This window comes from Nanorana parkeri, unplaced genomic scaffold (assembly GCF_000935625.1).
Source record: "Nanorana parkeri isolate BGI_ZX_2015 unplaced genomic scaffold, ASM93562v1 scaffold540, whole genome shotgun sequence".
NCBI lineage: Eukaryota > Metazoa > Chordata > Amphibia > Anura > Dicroglossidae > Nanorana > Nanorana parkeri.
This window is the reverse complement of record NW_017306808.1, coordinates 225,163-247,477: the sequence shown is the minus strand read 5'-3', so window position 1 is coordinate 247,477 and position 22,315 is coordinate 225,163. Positions and strand designations below refer to the sequence as shown.

General features: G+C 42.4%; 1 protein-coding gene across 3 annotated transcripts in view; it reads left to right on the top strand.

The window, feature by feature from the left end:
* RASAL1 (RAS protein activator like 1) overlaps positions 1 to 22,315 on the top strand; it is a 67,108-nt gene that overhangs the window by 4,628 nt on the left and 40,165 nt on the right. For all 3 annotated transcript variants that reach the window (XM_018561735.1, XM_018561736.1, XM_018561734.1), the window contains exon 2: positions 19,659 to 19,715. In XM_018561735.1, coding sequence (XP_018417237.1) covers positions 19,659 to 19,715 — 57 coding nt within the window. The remainder of the gene's footprint in view (positions 1 to 19,658; positions 19,716 to 22,315) is intronic.

Genomic DNA, 22,315 nt, shown 5'->3' with positions numbered 1-22,315 from the left:
ACGGAGGAGGGAGGAGGCAGCTAGCATGGAGGGAGAGAGGTAGGTGCAGGGGAGGGAGGGGGGTGGGGGGAGGACGGACAGCCTGCAGTCTAATTACAAGTGATCTTGGCGACATCGTTAAGATCCCTTGTAAAGAAACATGTGGTTTCCCCCGCTGTACATTGTCGGTAATCCGGCCCTGACTATGTCCTCTTGTGACCCTAAATTCAGCATATAGCGGGCTATTGCCCACTATATGCTGACAGCACAGATCCCATAAATATTGTTGGGATCCACCCCGCCACCTGATTGCCCACTCCTTCTCCTGTCTCTCTCTCTCCAGTTAGAGAGAGTGGACGGGGGAATCCCTGCGGGGAGCATTGACTGCAAGTCATTGCGGTCTGCAGGGAACTGAACGATCAGCGGTATGTGATCGCTCAGTTCTTGATCAATAGAGCCAACCTGTGACAGATTCAGTGTCATACGTCGGCTCTAATTATGGGGATGAGTGGATTTCACTCTCCCCATAATTCTCCTTTAAAAGTGTTTTAAGCTATTTCAAATGCTGGTTAAATCCCTCACAATGGATGCTGCTCCTTGATGTTGAAAAGTTTTAGTTTCCTGCAGAATCAGCTGGTCCCCTGAGCACTGGCCCTGACATCCTGTTTTAGGGTGGCTCCTTTTCCTTGCAGGGTCCTATGGAGCAACCCTTGGTTGTGCTAGTAAGATGTGTATGTCTTCAAAAACACACAGGCACAGCAAGGCAAGATACTCCCCTCCCGCCCTGCTCCCGGCTCCTCCTTTGTGATCTTGTACCGGACAGGAAGTGCAGGGAAGCTGAACTGAGAGAGTTGGAATTAGCTATTCAGAAACATGATGACTGTAAGTGCTTGGACAGAAATGTAAAGAAATACTTTGCTGAGCTATGTGTATTTGTTTGATCTGGATTAAATAGCTGTTACGCACAATGCATTTCTATCCCACTCTTGTCCACACAGTGTTCTAACTGCAGGCTGCCCTCCTGTTGGACATTGGTTTACAAATGTTCGTGAAGGCACTACATATGAGAGATCTAATTTCTCTGGTGATTTAGTCTGGACTCCATCATTAACTCCCTAGTGTGAATTAAGCTGCATTCCCACACCAGCCCATAGATTTAGGTTGCTATTTTTAGGTACACTTTATGCATCTGCCAGGCACACTAATGCATACATCTGAGGGTGCATGCATGCATCAATGGAAGCATGATCATCATGCATGCTGAAGTGTGACCCATTATACAGTATGTTCCGCACGCTTGCTGTGACAATCCGTGACAATCCGAGTACCAACAAGGACCTCATCTGGTAATCACTGGTATATGACAATGGTCACCTCAAAAACAGTATCTGATTTGTCATAAGATGTGCTTAGTCAAGGGGCAGAGACTCTGGAGGTACACTGTGTCTAATTGCTTTGTAGATGTCCAAGAAAAGCAAAACTATTGCAGACACAAAATACCCTGCTCAAGTATGGGTTTAATTGTCCTTAGAGCAGGGGCTGACTGGCAACTTTTAGCCCAGGGGGCAAGTACAACCCAGAGGCCCATGGTGCAGCGACTTGGCCCCCCTCACGCTCTGCCTCTTCCCCGGCTTCTCCCCGCCCCTGTCTGTCACTTTTGCCGTCTATGTAACAGTAGTTTGAATGTATTTATCGGTTTAGGAAATGAGAAAATCTTAAAATGGGAGTTGTCACAGGAATATGGGATAAACCTTGGAATTGGGATACTTGTTTGGCCTCATATCAACGGGCATTGTTTTCCTATGTTAGACTTGCATTTGGAACGAACTACAAACATAGGTAATCAAATCCCATTGATTTTAATTGAGCAGTACACATGGAACTTGCAGGTAGAAGGCCAAAGCAGCAGAGTATAGACGGTGTGACTGCAGCCTTGGTGCTTCTACCTTTATCATAGACTATCATAGACATTCCCTTCCTGTCTGACAGGGTGCTATTGAGGGAGCTGACCCATATAACAGAACAACACAACATTAAAAAAAAAAAAAAAACCTGGTCTCAGTGATAATCTGTATATTAAAGTGACATTAAACCCTCAGATTTTTTAACATAAACCAATACTGTAATGTGCGCCTTACTGTAATCCATGGTTGTTTCCCTTCTCTTTGCTGCTCTTCCTTTTAAATCCTCATGTCTTCTCATGCTTGGGGAGAACTTCCCTTTTCAGCTCAGGGCCTCTTCCTGTAGTGCTGGTTCAGGTTTCAAGCCTATACAAACGTATACACAGACACCGTGTATCCAGTCCAGAGACAAGGCAGTCTTCTGCAAAACAGAAGTTCTGCAGAGCAAGAGAACAGATACAGATTTAAAAGGAAGAGCAGCAAAGAGAAGGGAAACAACCATGGATTACAGTAAGGCACACATTACAGTATTGTTTTATGTTAAAAAATCTGAGGGTTTAATGTCACTTTAAGGAGCCATGAAAATCTCTCTCTATAAACAAGAATGCTTTTTGGTTTACTAGCCCTAGAAGAGCTTGTATTTGCACATTTGCAGGTCTGTGACTCCTGACACCTTGTGAGGTTAGGTGCCTCCATGTATGAGGCACCTTATACGCATTGACACATTATACGCTCTGTTCACTAAAATGGATGAATGTTTTATCTCATGATAATTTTCTCCTAAAAATGTTCATTTCACTAGCATACATATCATACATATCAGGTGCAGAATTGTTTTATGTTTGCATGAAATGGCCATTTCAATTGTGAAAGCCTTTTTCTTTATAAATTATTTTATCTCATGAAGTATTATTTTATCACTACCCCAAATGATTACTTTTCCTGCTCTCCTCAGACATCTCATTGAAACTTATGGCTATTGCCAGGCTGAAAAGTGCTGAGGGATAACCTTGCAATAGGCAAACCGCCTAAGAAAAAACCTCATTGAACGTTCAGTACGTTCATACTTTTTTGTAAAAAAAAAAAAAAAAAAGCAAATATTGAAAATAGTACATGTTTTTTGTGAATTGTGCCACATATGAATGTCTCCAGATGTGTCTGTGTTTGGTTAGATCAGGTGACATTTTAATGTATGTGCGCTACCAACAGACACCATCGCCAAGGCTCATCTGGGGGAATAGAGAGTGAAGTATTTGGACTGGTGTTTTGTCCTCAATGACCTGCCATTAAAGGTGCCTGCAGTGTGCCTTCTTTGCCCTCTGAATTGGCTCAAAATGAACAATTGTTGGATGCAATTGTTATTGTTTAGAGAATGGAAAGATGACTAAGGGTGGCAGGTTTATGCTTGCATGTCCAATCACTGTCTGTTGTCTATGGTAGGTGTAAAGATGGTCAAGGATTGTCTATGACCAGTGTAAGGATGGTCAAAGATTGTCTAGGGTCAGTGTGAGGGTGGTCAAGATTTGTCTAGGGTCAGTGTAAGGATAGTAAAAGATTGTTTAGGGCCAGTGTAAGGATGGTCAAGGATTGTCTACGGTCACTGTAAAGATGGGCAAGGTTTGCTAAGGGTCAGTGTAAGGATGGTCCAGGATTGTCTAGGGTCAGTGTAAGGACGGTCAAGGAGTGTCTAGGGTCAGTGTAAGGACGGTCAAGGAGTGTCTAGGGTCAGTGTAAGGATGGTCAAGGATTGTCTAGGGTCAGTGTAAGGATGGTCAAGGATTGTCTAGGGTCAGTGCAAGGATGGTCAAGGATTGTCTAGGGTCTCTGTAAGGATGGTCAAGGATTGCTAAGGGTCAGTGTAAGGATGGTCAAAGATTGTCTAGGGTCAGTGCAAGGATGGTCAAGGATTGTCTAGGGTCAGTGTAAGGATGGTCAAGGATTGACTAGGGTCAGTGTAAGGATGGTCAAGGATTGTCTAGGGTTAGTGTAAGGATGGTCAAGGATTGTCTAGGGTCAGTGAAGGATAACTGCCTGTAACTCAGCACAGTACAAAAGAGAGCAAATAAGCCTGAATTTAGGAATTTATGTCTGCAATCACAGTATCCCTTTTATACAGAACATATTTGCTCATCATAGTTCATGAAGGCAAAACTTCAGAGCAGGCAAATAGCTGCACTTATTGTTTAGGTATATTGACAGTGGCACATCCATCGCTGTCAGAATACAATAGCCCATCGGGGAAGGGGGGGGGGATTGCCTATGTTCTATGTGTATTTTCTGTCAGGAGGAATAATTACTATTGTTCCTGTTGAATAGCCAGTGCCTAGCTGACCACCTTTCCCCTCTGTGTTAACATAAATATGTACAGTTGGCTACAGAGTACACTATAGGCAGCTGGCCCGCGGGCAGAAAAAACATCACTTTTAGGGCCCTTCACACCATATCCAGTGCGTTCCGGCACAGTTCCGTACACGTGGTACATTAATGACCTGCGTTTTGGTGCATGGCATTGGCATAACGCAAGGCATTACTGTACCACACGTTCTGGTGTGGGCGGGAGGAATTTCTGCAGTGCTATGGACACGAATGGCACCACAAGCCCCCTCCTGCCTTAGAATGCAGGAGGCTTGCTTTATGGGATCTAGTGCGTTCCATGCACAGAACCGTGCCAGAACGCACTGGATATGGTGTGAAAAGGCCCTTAGGGGCGTTTTGTGTTTTTGTATTTTTTGTTTTTGTTTATGCCTCTGTACGCAGCTCTATTACAGATGTTCCTCACTTACTGACTTACCTGTTTTGCGACCACTCGCACTTAAGACGGACCGCCGATCGACCTCCGACCTTGCGCGTCAGCGTCAGTGCGTCGTGTCGCCGGCGGAAGTGACGTCCTCCGATCTTCACTGCGGGTCCCGGTAAGTATTTACATTGCCCGATGTACAGTACACCGTTCGGTACTGTACATCGGCAACGCTATACAGTACTGTACTAATGCAGTACAGTACTGTATAGAGTTCCTCACTTAACGACCAATCCGTTTAACGACCTGGTCGTAGGAACGGAACTCGGTCGTTAAGTGAGGAATACCTGTATAGCCAAAATGTCTGTGCACATTCTGGCATTCAAATCCCTATGTTAGAGCAGCGTTCAGGGATAAAAAAATATATGCATCTGGACAGGAGCTTAACAGCATAAAGTACACTGAAGAACATCTGAATTGGACTGTCAGTGACGAAGACCACTAATCTGATGAATAAGGGCTCTTCAAATGTTATCTGATGCTGGTTAGATAAGAGCTAAGAAACTTACAGGGCTCTTTAGAAAAGGGTGAAGAGTTTGGAGAAGGCAGGAGAAGTGAACAATCTAGGACAACATACTTGAACTGGGACGCGAGTTGAATTGGAGAATTTTTTAAGTTCAGTTATGTTGTCCTAGATTGTTCACTCCTGCCTTTCCCAAACTCTTCACCCTTCTGTGAATAACCCTGTAAGATTTTTTCCAATATTGGTCACCTGCTCCAGTGCATACTTTGAACATACAACAATAGTACTATGTTTTATTTCTGCAGGTTCTATGCTTTCAGAAAATATATAGTTTGTGGGGAATAGGATCTTTCAAGTCTGTACTGTGATTGTTAAAAATAGCAAAATAGGTTTGGCCATCAAAGCTGCAAAATAGGAGGCAGCCTTTTGGCAAGCCTCGGCAGGCTTTAGCTAGCTTTGGCATTGCCTGAAGCATGTCAAAGCCTCCTACAAGGTTGTTTATAGGTCAACTGACATAAATATAAAATCTTTATCAAATGTTGTGTATATAACATGTTAGTATGCAACATGTAATCCCTGTCACAAAATACCTCATAGTTGTTATGTTGAGGACACCTAACTCTAGCATTAAAGTAAACCAGACACTTTGCCTATCCAATGTAAGAGCTTTAAAGCCCACACCCACTGCTTACCTTCACCCAATCTCCCTAGTATTTCTGGGTATAGAGGAGCATGTTACCTTGTCCCCTTCTTTTCGCTTTACACATTTCTCTTGAGTGTTCTCAACTGGTGGGTCGTGACCCAAAAGTGGGTTGCGACCCCGTGTTCAGTGGGTCGTGGTGTGCCTTCCACTGTGCTAGGTGAGAGGCTCCTCAGCTCCTCCTGTCAGTTCTCTTGCCAAGCAGCCATTCAAAAGATGCTGCCCGGTGCCTAGTGTATGCTTGAGGTGGGATGGGCTGGGGCTATGGCCGTGAGGGAGCTCCATCCATACGTACAACTCCCTTGCATCTCCTGTAGAGGTGACTGGACCGGAGTGATGTCACATTCTGGTTCCCGGCACCTCTACAGGGCACGCAATGGAGCTGCACAAGCATTGCACATATGGATGGAGCTCAATCATAGCACAACATTCCACACTGGACCCCAAGCTGAGGAACAACTCCAGCTCTCGTAAGGTATGGAGACTGGGTGGATCTTTTGAATGGCATCCCAAACACACCTCCTACCCACAGTTGGATTGCCCTCATTGGAACATGCAGTACCGCAACCCTGTGCGTTCCATTGCAGTGTGGCTTGGGCCGCGACTTAATGACCAAGTGCAAATGTGGGTCCTGAGGTTACACAGGTTGAGAACCACTGGTTTAAGGAGTTGTTCAAGGGGTTGTTTTAAAAAAAAATTGTAGCAGAGGAGCTGGGTGTGATAGTGGTAGTTTCAGAGCCCACTGCAATATACATAAGAAATTGTATAGATCTTCTCCCTTGGAGCAGTAATGTGTCCCATCTGCTGTCTGCACCTTGTACTCTAGGCGTGTTTGATGTCTACCTAATTGTTATTTTCTCATACATCCATCTAATCACTTTTTATGAAAGTGATTTTATCATAACAGGATTTATGGATATTGTAGGAACCTTAGCTCTGTGTGGCTCAAAAAAATCAGACTTCAGTGTTACGATCTGAGGTTGCTTCAGTTGGTCAGGTCTAGGTTCAACAACATTATGTCCCCAAAAAATGAGGTTAGTTGCCTACGTAAATGTACTGAATGACCAGGTTTTTCCATCATGTCCATAATTTTCAATTTTTTCTTCCATGATGGCACAGGAAAAATGCCAGGATTCATGGGGCTCAAATTGTGAGAGAGTGGTTCAGGTACCATGAGAAGTCATTTGGACAACACAGTGTCCAGACCTTAACCCCATTGAGAATCTTTGGGATGTGCTGGAGTAGACTTTACACAATGGTCTGACTCTCCCATCATCACCACAAGATCTTGGTGAGCTATGGTCTCCGATAAAGAATAAATGCTGCAGCAACTAATTATAAGTACATCTGCATTAACAGTTTTCTCCTAGTCGCCCTGGATTGTCCCAGGGGGACTAGGAGGAAATCTGAGGGAAAATCTGTTGATCTTGCTGGTGAAGTTTACCTAATGCAGCTTTCTGTGATGGCATGGTAACAATGCTGCACTGCTTCAGATATCAAAGCAGAGATGTCACCCTCAAGTAGGATGTACCTGCTTGCATTTCAGTTGGATGAAAATATGCTGCAGAGGGTGTGACTATCAGTATTGTTATTACTGGTTCACAATCCCATAGCTTGTCAGTCAGAATATGGCCACACCTAGTCCTGCCCACTGCTTTCCGGATTGACCGCATTGTCTCTGATGCTGAAACTTTCTTACTGTGAGCTGCAGTGTCTGGGAGGGTAATGTGTGAGACACAAATGAAGGAGGATTTGGCTCAGCAAGGGAAGGTAACTGAAGTTTTTTGTTTACTTTATGAGGCTTGTGTATCACATAGTAACTGGATTTGGTATTTGTTCAGACTGTTCTTTTAAAATCATGTTAAATTAACATTGATGCATGTTACATTATCAGCTCACTTGCTTAACCCTTTGCAGCAGGTGAATGTGCAGTGCTTCTACCATTCTGGTTTGTGGTCGCAGTGCGCTTATTCAACAACATCCGACAATGATCCTGTAGCACATAGATAACTGTATTAGAAGCGCATCAAGGACTTTTGAACATTTGCTGCTGGACAAAAAAAATGTGTCTGTCACAAGCAATGTGAATCCCCATGACAACCATTTCCAGCTTCTCATTATTTGACCTAAACCAACAAAGTGATCAAAATGCATGCTGCATTTCCACACATCTATATTTGTCACATTTATGTGTGAATAGTCAGGAAATGTTATTAAGGCATGCCAGGACTTGTAGTTCCAGAACAGCTTCCGGACTGCAACTGACTAACTGTGAGTGACTGAAAAAAATCTCTGTTTACTGCAAAAACAATGTAACAAACCATAAAGATCCAAATTATGTTTAAGAACCACATATAAGCTGAATTGTACTCCTCATGAAACAAAAGATTTTTTGGAAGACAGAACGTTGCCTTCTTATTTATTTGCAATTTGCAATAATGCCCAGGCATTAAAGGATCTTTCAGCAACATTGTATTTGCCATAAAATAGATGTAAAGCCAATCACTAGAATCTTATATAAGCTTAAAGCTGAAACCGGGGCATGAAAACTTTCAGTCAAATCTATTCCTCAGTAGCCGCAAAGGACATAAATCCACTTTGCATGCGCCGAGTGACTTTGAAAACCCAGAGATTAAGTTGTAAACGTAGTGCTGACATTGCACAGGCTATAAGCACCACAGCAATGGAGAGCAGAGCTGTAGTAGGGACTCAACAGACCCACCCTCTACAGGCTGCCTGCAGAAAAATGCAAGAGAGGCGGATACAAGACCAGTCACCCTGCACAAGGAGAGAGAGCAGTAGTGACTGGTCTTTACTAAATCAAGCTAGTGCACAGAGGTAAAGTTTCACACAGATAGGTACATTTTCAGTGGCACCTGGAAAATCAATAGCCGCATGTCTACAAATGATTTGATACTTCTCATTAAAACATAATCTTAGATGATCTAGTCTGTAGTGTAGTGAGTTTACCAGAGAACTTCTGATGGTTGAAAAAGGTTGGCTTTGCAATAATCTCTGCATTTGGATCCACATATAAGTGGATAAGTGTTAAGTTTATCCTGAAGCCAACATGTAAGATATAATTTAGAAACTTATGTGCAGCTGACATTAACATCCCACAGGCCAGACATAGCACAACTAAGCTGTGAAAGACAGGGATCACACTGAAACTGTAGGTCCAGTTTACTATTCACTACACATAAATGGTAAATATGAATGCATTTTGTGTGTGCAACAGTTATAATAATATTATTAATAATAATAATGCAAACACTAAAAATAAAATATATGGACACAGCATGCTATTGCTCACGGGCACGATGGTTGTCTAATGTCACTTAGGGGCCTTTTTATAAACAATTTACAGAGCCATCTGTCCTGCAAATCTTTGCAAAGGTTTGTCCTGTGCAAATAGAGGTAAAAATGAATGTTCTTAGGTCAAATGTAATACCATATTATGGCCACTAGATGGAGCTGCTGCACCTAGTCCGCAGCTCCATCTAGTGGCCGTAATACATTATTACATTACATTCACTACAGAGCGAATGATAGCTCTGGGAATTGTTAATAAATAGACCCCTGAATGTGGAAAAGGTTGCTGATCTCAGTGTCAATGTCATTTCAAAAGTGACTTTTTATATTTTTGCATATACATCTTTTATTTAAATAATACCTAGAGATCCTGTAATTAAGGTCCTTGTTTGGGGTCTCCTGTGATAGGGTGACACAACTATTTCTGTCTTCCAATTGTGCTCCTGTCACGCAGATTTCTTATGGAAATTTCAAGTGGCCATTTCCATTTTAATATTTTTGGCAATACATTCAATTGCTGTTCACCAACACTTCACATCCAGCATGCTAGAACAAGTTTCCTATGACTAAAGTGCAAAACTGCAGGATCCAGATGTACAAAGTCAGTAGAGACTTTCCTCAAAAGTATACCAAGTGTAACTGCAGCTGAAGGTGTACAAGAAGATATGTACAGCGCTCAAGATGACCACCACAGGCTCTAATGCAAAGTTTTAGGTGCTGGTCCGGCTCATTGCAGTCGGTGAATCAGTCAGAAAAGAAATCTCCACACTCCAGGCTGCAGCAACTTTTCTTGTTTAATAAACAGCAGCAGGGGTCATCTCTGACCTTTTTGAAAGAGTCCAAAGTGCGGTGATTCATTTTGTTCTCTGACTGCAGCCAAAGTTGATTTCACAGTTTTGATTTAGGAGGCTGAATACATGCCTATTTGTTTACCTTTTAGTGAAAAGGGTTAAAACCTCTTTCAGGTTAATTTTTGGTGCCTGCGTCCCGTTGGGGAGATTTCACTTTGCTTCCTCTCCTGAAGATAAACCTGAAAATGAGAGGAAGTCTCTCCAAATTAAATGGAATTTCTACCTTGGAGAGCTGTCACAGAATAAAACCATCCCCATTGGAGGATTTTACCTCCCCTCTTGTTTTGGTGACAATGCAACATTTTTTAATGTCACATCACTTTCTGTCTGTCTTGTTGGTCACCAGGACAAATAGAGAAGGTAATCTCCCCAGCCTGGACACAGACAGCAAAATAAAAAGGAGAAAACTCTTACCCCATAGTTCTCCTTTAAGTGCAGTACAGTGATGATATCACTGCTTGTTTATATGGTAATATCTGGGCTTACAAAAGTGTTCGGCTCACGCAAAGTGGAATTCTTTACCTTGCCGCTATTAAGGAATGTATTTAATTGCCTGGATTTCAGCTTTAACCACATTTTTCTCATGCAAAAGTCAGAACACTTTGAAAGACCTTCAGTTATTTGACGTGTTTACAGTTGCAATGCAGATGAATGCATGTCATTGTCCTATGTTTGCCATGTTTTGTTATTAATATCAGTAAGTTAGCTATTTGTAGGAAAGAAAATATCTCCTTGGGATCAGAGCTTTATCTCAAACATGTTACAATGTGATGACCTTCTGTAACATTCCTAGAGGAATTTGTAATTGTCATTTGTAGCTCTTTGTTGACATATTCATATTATGGAGTTGATATTTCTTTTCTTTTAAAATATATCTGAAGTCATAACTGCTTTTTTCTTTTTCCAATTAAGGCTTGGTTCACATTTAGGCGTTTTTGAGCAGTAGGAAAAGCGCTTTTAACCGCCCAACACAAGAAATCCCATGATTTTCAAATGGGGCGGTTCACACGTAAGCTGCAAAACGCCAGCAGGAAAATGCCAAAAGCAGAAAAAAGTACATTAGCTTCTTTTGGCAGTTACAAGCTCATTTTGCCCCATAGACTTCAATGGAAACACCAGAAACGCGCAGCAGAAGCATGTTGCACTTTTTGGTGTTCGTCCATTGATCGCAGTTTCTTAAGCTGCCAGTCAAAACGTGCATCTTCATGTACACGCTTTTTCATGCACGTAAAGATGCGCATAAATGTGCAAATAAGTGCACGCTGAGCCCGCGCATACAAACGTGCAAAAGCAATACCACTTAGGTGTGAACCAGGCCTTAGATAAAGTAAGGGGAGGGGGGTTGGTGGGGTTGGTGTTAACACTGCTGCACAACCATCTGTTTCTCCTTAGATTAATTTGCCTTTACTTCCTGCCCTCAGTGGCACCAAAATGACTGACAGTTATTTGGTGACACCCCCTCTGAAAAGTCGGGCAGTTGGTCACGGACCGAGAGCCCGACAGTTGCAGTAGAGAGGAGGGGACCCGGCGGCACACCTTATCCCGCCGGGTGAACGTCCCCTCCTGTCTTCACCGGCATCCATCACAAAGATGGCCGCCGGCAGGTATCACCAAGATGGCCGTGCATGTGCGATAACGCCACGTGCATGCGCGATGACGCCATGTGCATGTGCGATGACGTCACAGTGGGGTGTCACCCAGTATACGCTCCAGGTGACACCCGGCCTCAGGACGCCCCTGCCTGTCCTGTAGACCTTTAACTTTTCAATGTGAGGGAAATTTTGGATTTAGCCTTACTTTCATTCTTGGTGACATTAGTGATCAGGAAAATGATGGATAATGAATCTCCCTAATGGGGGCACAGACAGCCATAAAAACCTGACCGTGGTTCTAACCTCTCACCACTGTGTCCAAAACTAAAAAAGAAAAGTTTTGCCTTTTGTTATACTTTAATTTCTTTTACAAGTCAAACATAATAGTAGTACATCATATAACTGGTCTTGTTCTGTAATGATGTCATCACTTATCCAAGTGGCATCCTTAGTTCAAATGAGTGGTGGGGAACGTACTCCAGAATCTTCACTATAGTTCAGTTACCCAATCGCTATGGTGCCATGAATTATGGGACAGGCAATATGGTGACTGGATTATGTCAATTGGAATAGCTTTTCATCCCAGACCTTTGCGCCTCCTATCGTGTTCTTGGACAATCCACATCTACTTTCACACATTTCATGACTCTGAGGATTGGACTACGGTGACTAAATTACTTGTGCGACTATAACACTGGGGTATTTTCCTGACACTTATTACAAGCGATGAGTGGGGAAACATCACCAATATCACAGAAAAAGTCTACTTGAATATGACTAACTGCTGATGGCTACTGCCATGACCTGGATGAACGAGAACCTTCACAGACCTTTTTTCATGTCTACAGATTAACTTAAACATATGGTCAGAACTAATTCTGTCTAAAGGACACAACTGCATTGCAAATAAATATCAGCATAAGTATTGGTAGAAATTCATCTTACTTCCTGTTTTGTCTGACATCCAAAAGGAAGTGAGAAGAAACTTCCAAATAGGAACACAGGTAGCAAACATTGGCAGAGATTCTAATGCTTCTACAGTATCCCAAACTGAAAAAAAGACAAGTTTTGTTTGAATTTTTAGAGCCAAATAATTCTCAATGGTCAGATGAAATTAAGGAATCTGCTTGGATGGTTCATGAAACACTTAGGAGAATAAAAAATCAGCACGTCCAGTTGATTTTGTCTGTGAAGGTTCTCATTTATCCAGGTCATGGTATAGTTAGCAGTAGTTAGTCACATTCTACTGGACCTGTTCTGTCTTTTTGAAGATGTTTCACCGCTGAACCAGTTCTGTCAGATTCTGGCCGGCGGTGGCCAGCAATGGAAACAAATTGAGTGTTTTGGGAGCAGTGCAAGGGAGACATCAGGGGTTTATTATACTCCTGATGTCTCAAAAAAGATGACCTGTCAGATGACATATACTATCATATAGTTGCTTGTTAGTCCATTTGTTAGAGTAATAAAAAAATTGAAAAATAAAAAAAATCATTACATCTAATAATATAAGAAGTAAAAAAAAATGTAAAAGGATTCCTTAGCCTCCCACGCAGAGATGCATGCATACATTTGTATGTAAACAATGATCAGGTAACACCTATTGGCGATCAACACACACGCTGGAGTGAGAGGGATAATGTGGGGCCATTATTTATCCTTATTGCAACAAAGAATCTGCGCTTTTGGAAAGTAAACTAAAAATCAAGTAATAATCCTAAAGCTGCTATGAGAGGTGTAAAGTGAAAGTGTAAAGTGTTGTCACAGCGCTAGAGGTTTGGAATAAATAAGAACATATGTGAATAAATATATGGATCAAGACGTGAGTGATACCCGGTGTGTAGGTCTTTCAAAAACTTGCCAATAATAAATATAAAATACCAAAAAGGATTGACAAAGTGCTGATGTGCAGACAACCAGCCAGGAAACTACATTCCTCAAAAAGATATATTAATAAATATAACAGGATAACCCACTATGAATTATTGAAGCTAAGTATAACAAGAGAACCCACTATTTATTTATCCTTGACTGTAAGTTGTAAAGTTTTTTTCCAGCATTTATTTCGGTATTGTAATATGCCAAATGCGCATAAATGTGCATACAATTTTTGGCATTTTGGGTGCACATGCAAATTTAATGCGTATTTCAACGTTTGCGGTCAAAATTGGGAAAACCCTTTAATATATTTGTTATGTGGTCCTAGTCACACAGCATACAGAAAAATAGCTTTTAAAAAGAATGTCATACCTTTTTAGCTGCTTTGCTGCAGCAGGCAGCATGGCTGATTCCATCTTTTTATGAGCACCTTCATAGTGATCTGTCCTAATGGAAAGGGGAATTTCAGGATTGTGTTTCTCTCATTCATCTTATTAACATTTAAATGCAGAAGCCAGTGTTGTAATCCTTTAACCCTTTGTTAGGACAGGCAGTGTTCAAATTTACTTTACAAATCTTAATGAAATGAGCCAGCACAGAAAGTCAACAAACAGCCCCTCCTAAAATTACAGAGAAGTAGTAAGCAGATATTTTATACCTTAAAAAAGTCAAGTAGAAACCCTAACCCAAGTAATAGCAATTTAAACTGCAAGACGCATTTGTTTAAATATTTATTTGGCCTTATACTATGTGAATGAGAACATGTAACAAATATAAAATTGGTGTTATCCCAATTTGGCTGCAAAACTGCAAATACAAATTAAGGCTTGACATACAGTATTTGGACTCACATTATAAACATGTCATTCTCATGACATATTTACTCAACACAGTCTCATCTTTAAAATTGCAAAAATAGAGGGAAGTAAAGTGCATGTGTGTACACTAAAATTAGATTTGGTGTATTTTTTAACAGAAAATAAAGGTCTGAAAAATAGCTGTGCAAATACTGTGCAAATTTCAAGTTTGCAACTACCATGTTTTTATTCTACAGGTTCTCGAATGTTTTGGGGTTGTAAGTAACCTGCGAGGCTAAAATGTAAATTTAAAATGCAGTACATTTTAAATTCAACTTTTTTTTGCATGGCTTTCTGGGGGGAAATGTAACACTAAAGACGTTAATACACCAATCCATCACTGCATTTTTTAACTGGAAGCTGCGTAAAGTATATGTACCTGAATTTGACCTGTTATCAGCGTCTTGGGGTGCCTGTTCAGTAGGGCTCTACTGTGAGAAAAAGCAGCACAAAGAGCTAATCAGTACATGTGCTGACAAGAAGCATGCTGATAGGAAGAGAAATCAGAGTGACAGAGAGATAAGTTAATCAATCTGCTGCTTTTCCTTTCACTGTCCAGTTATAGGCTGGGGCTGGTCCAGGATGCCCTGGGCTCAGAGAAAGTTGATGCTGGCTATCAGAGTAGGCCCAGGGCATACAAAATGGCAGTGTCTACAAACATACTGAGATGGGCAACATTGAGCATGCTCAATTTATGAAATCAGAGGCTTAGGATTATTGTTTACGGCCTATATGCACATTCCTTATATCTATAGTGTAACACACTTTATCTTGTGTGATCACTCTTCCTTTTTAAAACACAGTTCCACCAGTATTGCTATGATTATTAATGAACCGTGACTAGTTGAAGAAGTTATGCAAGTGAACATCTCTCCCTGTCTTGGTATTATTGTTTTTCCTAATACACTATCAACAAACTGTGATGTGAAAATGGTCAATAAGACAAAACAAGCAACAAGATGGTAGACATGTAAGATGCACTTTGATTTCTGTCTTCTTTGTATAAAAATCAGTTCAATAGAATGCTTATTTAAACACAGTTTATAATTCCCCAGACAGACCCTCCCTGCAGGGGACGGCTAACAGAATGATCTCTATGCCAAAACTCTGCATTTTTACATCCAGATGGGTCCTCCCTATCTTTCCTCACTCACCCACTCTCTCTCTCCCTGTCCTCATCAGCACTCATTATTTAATTAGAAATCCTAATTAAAAACAGCTGATGAAAGCTGGTGGGAGGCAGAGGAGGTGTAGAGACAGGCAAAGATGTAAATGATCTAACACATTATGTGAAGACTGGAAAGAAAATTCCATTTTCTTTTTGGATGTGATTGCATAATGTTCACACTTGTGATTGGCAGCTAAGAGTAGCATGTTATCTCAAGAGCTGGTGATTCTGGTTGGTGGCCATTGGGGCTTCTAAATCCTTGTCACCCTTTACTACAACACTATATTGCCAAAAGTATTGGGACACCCCTCCAAATCATTGGATTCGGGTGTTCCAATCACCTCCATGGCCACAGGTGTATAAAATCAAGCACCTAGGCATGCAGACTGCTTCTACAAACATTTGTGAAAGAATCGGTCACTCTCAGAAGCTCAGTGAATTCAAGCGTGGTACCGTGATAGGTTGCCACCTGTGCAATAAGTCCATCCTTGAAATTTCCTTGCTACTAAATATTCCACGGTCAACTGTTAGTGGTATTATAACAAAGTGGAAGCAACTGGGAACAACAGCAACTCAGCCACGTAGTGGTAGGCACGTAAAATGACAGGGGTCAGCGCATGCTGAAGCGCACAGTACGCAGAAGTCTCCAACTGTCTGCAGAGTCAATAGCGACGGACCTCCAAACTTCATGTGGCCTTCAGATTGGCACAACAGCAGTGCATAGAGAGCTTCATGGAATGGGTTTCCATGGCCGAGCAGCTGCATCCAACCCTTACATCACCATGTGCAATGCAAAGCGTCGGATGCAGTGGTGTAAAGCACGCCGCCACTGGACGTGTTCTCTGAAGTGACTAATCACGCTTCTCTGTCTGGCAGTCCGATGGACATGTCTGGGTTTGGCTGTTGCCAGGAGAACGGTACTTGCCTGACTGCATTGTGCCAAGTGTAAAGTTTGGTGGAGGGGAGATTATGGTGTGGGGTTGCTTTTCAGGGGTTGGGCTTGGCCCCTTAGTTCCAGTGAAGGGAACTCTTAAGGCATCAGCATACCAAGACATTTTTACAATTTCATGCTCCCAACTTTGTGAGAACAGTTTGGGGATGGCCCCTTCCTGTTCAAACATGACTGCGCACCAATGCACAAAGCAAGGTCCATAAAGACATGGATGGGTGAGTTTGGGGTGGAGGAACTTGACTGGCCTGCACAGAGTCCTGACCTCAACCCGATAGAACACCTTTGGGATGAATTAGAGTGGAGACTGCGAGCCAGGCCTTCTCATCCAACATCAGTACCTGACCTCACAAATGCGCTTCTGGAAGAATGGTGAAACATTCCCATAGACACACTCCTAAACCTTGTGGACAGCCTTCCCTGAAGAGTTGAAGCAGTTATAGCTGCAAAGGGTGGGCCAACTCAATATTGAACCCTATGGACTAAGACTGGGATGCCATTAAAGTTCATGTGCGTTTAAAGGCCGGCGTCCCAATACTTTTGGCAATATAGTGTATATGCCACCACGTAATCCTATACAGCATGTATCTGACTATAATGTTTCGGCCTGTGCAAAGCATAGTGCGACTGGCAAATTGTAAATCTGGCATTTGCAAGAAATGCTGTGCTGTCTAAGAGGATTGGTCACCTGCTTGTTCTTAGTCAACCCTGTTTTAAAGAAATCCAGGCTATATAATATGCAGAATGTAATTGTCTACTGTACTTTTTGTGTTATTTCCAGCCAGGTAATAATAATACTAAACATGAAAAATATTAACAGGATTATTTACAAAAGGGTGAAGAGTTTGGGGAAGGCAGGAGAAGTGAACAATCTAGGACAACATAGCTGATTTAGAAAAATTCTCCAATTCAGCTCACTTTCCCGTTTAGCTATGTTGTCCTAGATTGTTCACTTTCCTGCCTTCCCCAAAACATTCACCTTTTTGTGAATAACCCTGTAAGCTTTTTCTTTGAGCACATGGTTCTTAATAAATACATCATCATTTTGGGAGCTTTAAATGATAGCAGGATCGTGCTGAGATTATGATTGATGACTCAAGATAAGTTAAAGTGACACTAAATTCAGGAGTTAAATCTTAAAAATACATTCAAGTACCTTAACTATTAACAAAAATGTATCTTATTTGTGTATCACTCGGCTGTAGATCCTCAAATCATCTCTGAATTGGTGCTGACAGTGTCCTTCCTTCTGGAGGGTGACTACTTTTGTTCACCATGGTCCCTGTGTGTGTTGTAAGGTAGCCACCGCTCCAAGCTCACTCCTGTGATAAACTACTGTAGCGCTCACCCCCTAAGGAGCCGCTGAATAACCGGATATTTCTATCCCCCTGCACCAATGTACCGCCCAAACCGTGGATCCACAGCACACCAACACACCTTGGAACAGTTTTATAACAAATTTACTGACAAATCAGATATGAATGACTTTGATACAGTAAAAATGACAACAATACCCAACAAGAATGTGTAGCAACATCTCTGTAATGACGTGTATGCCCCTTTAAGATGTCCCTTTAGCAATGCCCAACCCCTCCTAGACTACTGGCCAGTAGTAATGTCCTGAGCTAGCCGGCGTTGGGGCCCTTACTGTGGTGCAGGTATGAACAGCAAATAGGTTTTCAATGTGGCCAGAGGCCACTCACCAATCCTCAGGTCAGTGTGCACAGATGAAACTGGTAGCAGATGCTGGAGATCCTCTATCCCTCTGCAGCTCAGGCTCCGTAGGGGAAGTCGTCTGGGTCCTTGATAGAAAGTCTTCAGTCATCCAGGATGTTTGCAGTCATCTCAGTTGGCTCCGTCTGGCTCCTCTCTCAGCTGGGCGGCTGAATTACTCCGGCGGCTGGTTCGGCCTCGCAACTAGGCCTCCTCGTCCTTTGCGGTCACCGCGTCACCGGACCCCCTTCAGGCACTCGATCGGGTCCCTTACGATTCAGCGTCAGTCTCTCTCTACACCGCTGCACAGAGCCTGTGTGTCCCTGTATATCAGCGGTAACCACACAGCTCTGTCTCTCACAGTCTTAGTCCACACATGGCTGCACAGGTCTCTCCTCTTCAGATGATTGTCCCAGACTGAGCGCGCCCAGCAGCCACCACACTTAAAACTCCTCCTTTCTCCTGCATAACCTCCTGGGAGCTGTAGTTTCAGAGATCACTCTTGCACAATCCCAGTCTCTGCTCTGCACTCCAACTCCCATAAATCTCCGCCTCCAGGGCACACAGAGGCCATTAACTATTCACAGTCAGGAACATGAATCACTGTGATCGCACATATACACATGAACACATATATCTATATCTATAGGGGCTACAGTACAATCTCAGTACAAATTAGGAAACTAAACGTGAGATTGTAATCCATCATAGGAGTGAGCTTGGAGCGGTGGCTACTATACGATAATCTCGGCCGCTGTCAGAATACAATGCCAACAGCGGGGAATTCGTCCATAAGCACTTGTAAGCAATGATGGAGGAATCTGTTCTAGTTAGACACGTGTATAACCGACTTCCACACAACCCTGGTTAAGAATGGCTGGTTTAAATGGTGCAAGACCAGTTAGTTGGATGTTACCATGCAGTAACATATGGGCTAGAGTCATCAACTCTGGGGAAAGGACAGCTATTAGGAATATTTGTGTTGATCATTACTCATCATTATTTGTGAACTGGCACTATAAACAGAAAATGTCAGCCTGTCAATGTGACTCAGAATTCAGAAGGCTTGCTATTTACATATTTGTTTTATCCCCTTATTGTTTTTAAAACATCCACATTTGACATAAAATATAACATCTTTGCCTCCTTCCATCCTTCAGCTAGAACAGTCAGATGAACAAGTGCGATCCAACTGTCACACAATGTTTTTTGCAATGACCATAAACAAAACCGTGTTTATATGTAGGCTAAGGAGGAAGCACAGTTCATGTGCAGGGTTTGGCCCATTTAAATGGAGGAAACAATCTCTGCAAGCTAACTGATGATCACATTCTACCCAGAGATCTTTTATCTGATACTGATTTGTCCCAGTGTAACAAATAGTTTAGCAATTACTAAATTGCGTTATAAGTGATAAGAATTGTTAAAAAGTAACTGAGCTGGACAGTACGTGGCCCTTGTAACTATGAATATATTGATCTTTTTTTTCTCCCTCTTAAAGGTCAGGCACCAGTGACCCATACTGCATAGTCAAGGTGGATAATGAAGTTGTGGCACGGTGAGTTCAAACAGAGATTATTGTGAAATACATTTATTTCAATGTATCAAAATAGTAGTTTATTTGTGATCTCTCTCTTCAATAAAACAAATAATATCCTCTCCACAATTTATTCAGTGGTTTCTACACTGAGTGGCCAGATTATTATGACCACCCCATCAGTACTTCGTTGGACCACGAGATGACTCCACGAGATGACTTTGTTGGGCCGCCTCGTGACTCCACGAGATGTTGAAAGATGACTCGAGGAATCTGACACTGCACTGTTGCCCTTCTGTTGTCTTGTACCAGTTTTGCCACTCTCCGTTCTGCCCTAATATTGACTAGTCGCTGATGGCCACAATTCGCACATTCAGACCCAGATTTTCGGCTGACAGTCCAGTCTTTAAACACTTTAACAACAGCTGCTCTTGAACATTTAACGAATTCTGCTGTTTTGCTGATGCTCGCTCCATGGCTCAGAGCGCCAACAATCATCCCACGTTCAAAGGCTGTTAAATCGCGTTGATTACCCCTATCTTCAGAAAAAAATCACTTCTACTGTCGTGGTAAACAACCTGCTTCCCTATTTATAATGGTCTGGCCCTCTAGCGACTTCAGCGCCAAATTATAGCTAATTATAGCTAATTTGCCTACAAACATCAGGTGGTCATAATAAACTGGCCACTCAGGGTATATTTATATGAGAGTTTATTAAACTTGTTGCACAGTGTGTACTACCATTTTATTTATTTTTAAACCTGTACCGCACAATATATCCCCACAGCCGGTTACTGAAAACCACAAACCATCAACAATTTGTCAATCTCCAAAACAACGTTCGGGACAGCTACAGCCAAAGTTTTTTTTTTTTTTTTTCCTCAACCTTTGTCAGACTTTCTTTTTCTGTCTGTGTCCTCATTAGTAAGTTTTCTCTCCTGGCAGGTGCCAGGCAAAGCAGCAGAGAAAGACAATTGCTCCACTTCCTATTTGATGGGTGTCAGACCAGAACAGGAAGTGAAGGAAAATTCCCCCCAATAGGGACACAGGCAGAAATACAAATGGTCTAGTAGAGTGAAGAAGGTTTAGAACCACCTTCAGGATTTAATGCTGTTGGTCTGTTTCGCCATGATGAAGATTTTCCCCTACTTTCTCTCAAGGTGACAGGTGTCAGAACTAAGTAAAGAATAATTAAATCTCTATGGGGACACAGTGTGTGAAGCATTAAAAATGTCTACCTGCTAAAAAAATAATAATTTGTAATTCTGTTTAGCCACTCTTATGATTCTTTCCCTTCTACCATGCCCTTGGAAAAAAGAGAATGGAAATGAGTAAGAGAATGAAAGCCATTAACAACATGCTTAAAATATCTCCATCATTTTAATACAAACACACACACACACTAACTCTCTCGCTTTTTGAATGGAAGCTATTCATTCTACTCATATGTGCAATGTTTGGGAGAAAACACACACAATCACAGAAATATGTTGTGCAGGTAGGATTACTGATTGGCATTGCGTCTAGGACACTGAAGTAGTCACCACTACGATGTATGAAAACTGGAGCACAGCAGTTTAGGAAAAAAGTAGAGCAGCTGCCAACAGTAACCGGTCATATTCTTGTTTCCCAGTAAGTGAAAATGAAATGGCTCCTACTTTGTTCCATTTTTATTCTATACTTTGCTCCTATATCACCCCCCCAGTATTAAAAAAGAACTCCGGGGAAAACTTGTATTAACCTTTGCAGGGGGGTTACCCCTGCACTGCAAGGGTTAACAGCTCGTTTTCATCTAGGGAGGAAAATAACAAAGTTATACTCACCCGATTCTCGGAGTCGGCTGGCTTCCTCCTGCCTGTCGCTGCAGCAATATTATGTCCCTCAGTGTCCACACATTCTATACACTGTGTATAGAATGTGATGGCTCATGGGAACCTTAGCCTGCTGCTACAGAGGGGGAGAAAGGCTGGAAGGATTGGTCTAAGAGCCAGCTGACGATCAGGTGAGTATAATCTTTAGACATGTGTGATTCAGCTTTGTTCCGAATCACAATTCAGACAAATTTTCCGAAATTCAAACACATCCGATTTTCCAAATCCCTATGCATCTGAATGTGTCCGAATCCGAATTTCGGTTTCCGAAGTTCGGATCCCGTCTGAATTTCGTTCAAAAAACTAAACTGAATCGGACATGTGAATTTTCTGGCAAGTCAGATGTGTTTTTCGGTTTAACCCCTTGCCATCCACCCATCGTAAAAATACAGGCGGACGGCGGATCCTTCCCGACGGGTGGACGTACATGTACGTGATTTTTTTTCCTGCTCATGCGCGCCCCCTAGCGGGCACGCACGAGCAGAATCCCGCCGGGAAGGTTAACAGCCGTTACCGGCTGTTTTATACAAGCGACCGGCCGGCTCTATAGCCAGCCGATCGCTTGTATAACCCTAAATTGTGCGGCGCCCCCCTCCATAGCCGCTGCCGGTTATCCCGCTGTCCCCCCTGCGGTGCCCGGGACTGAGAGGACACCGACTGCCCGTACTGAGAAGGAGGAGAGATCAGCATTTCCCCCACTGCTGATATCTCTCCCTTCTCTCTCTAAAGTCGGAAGCGATGTCTATTACA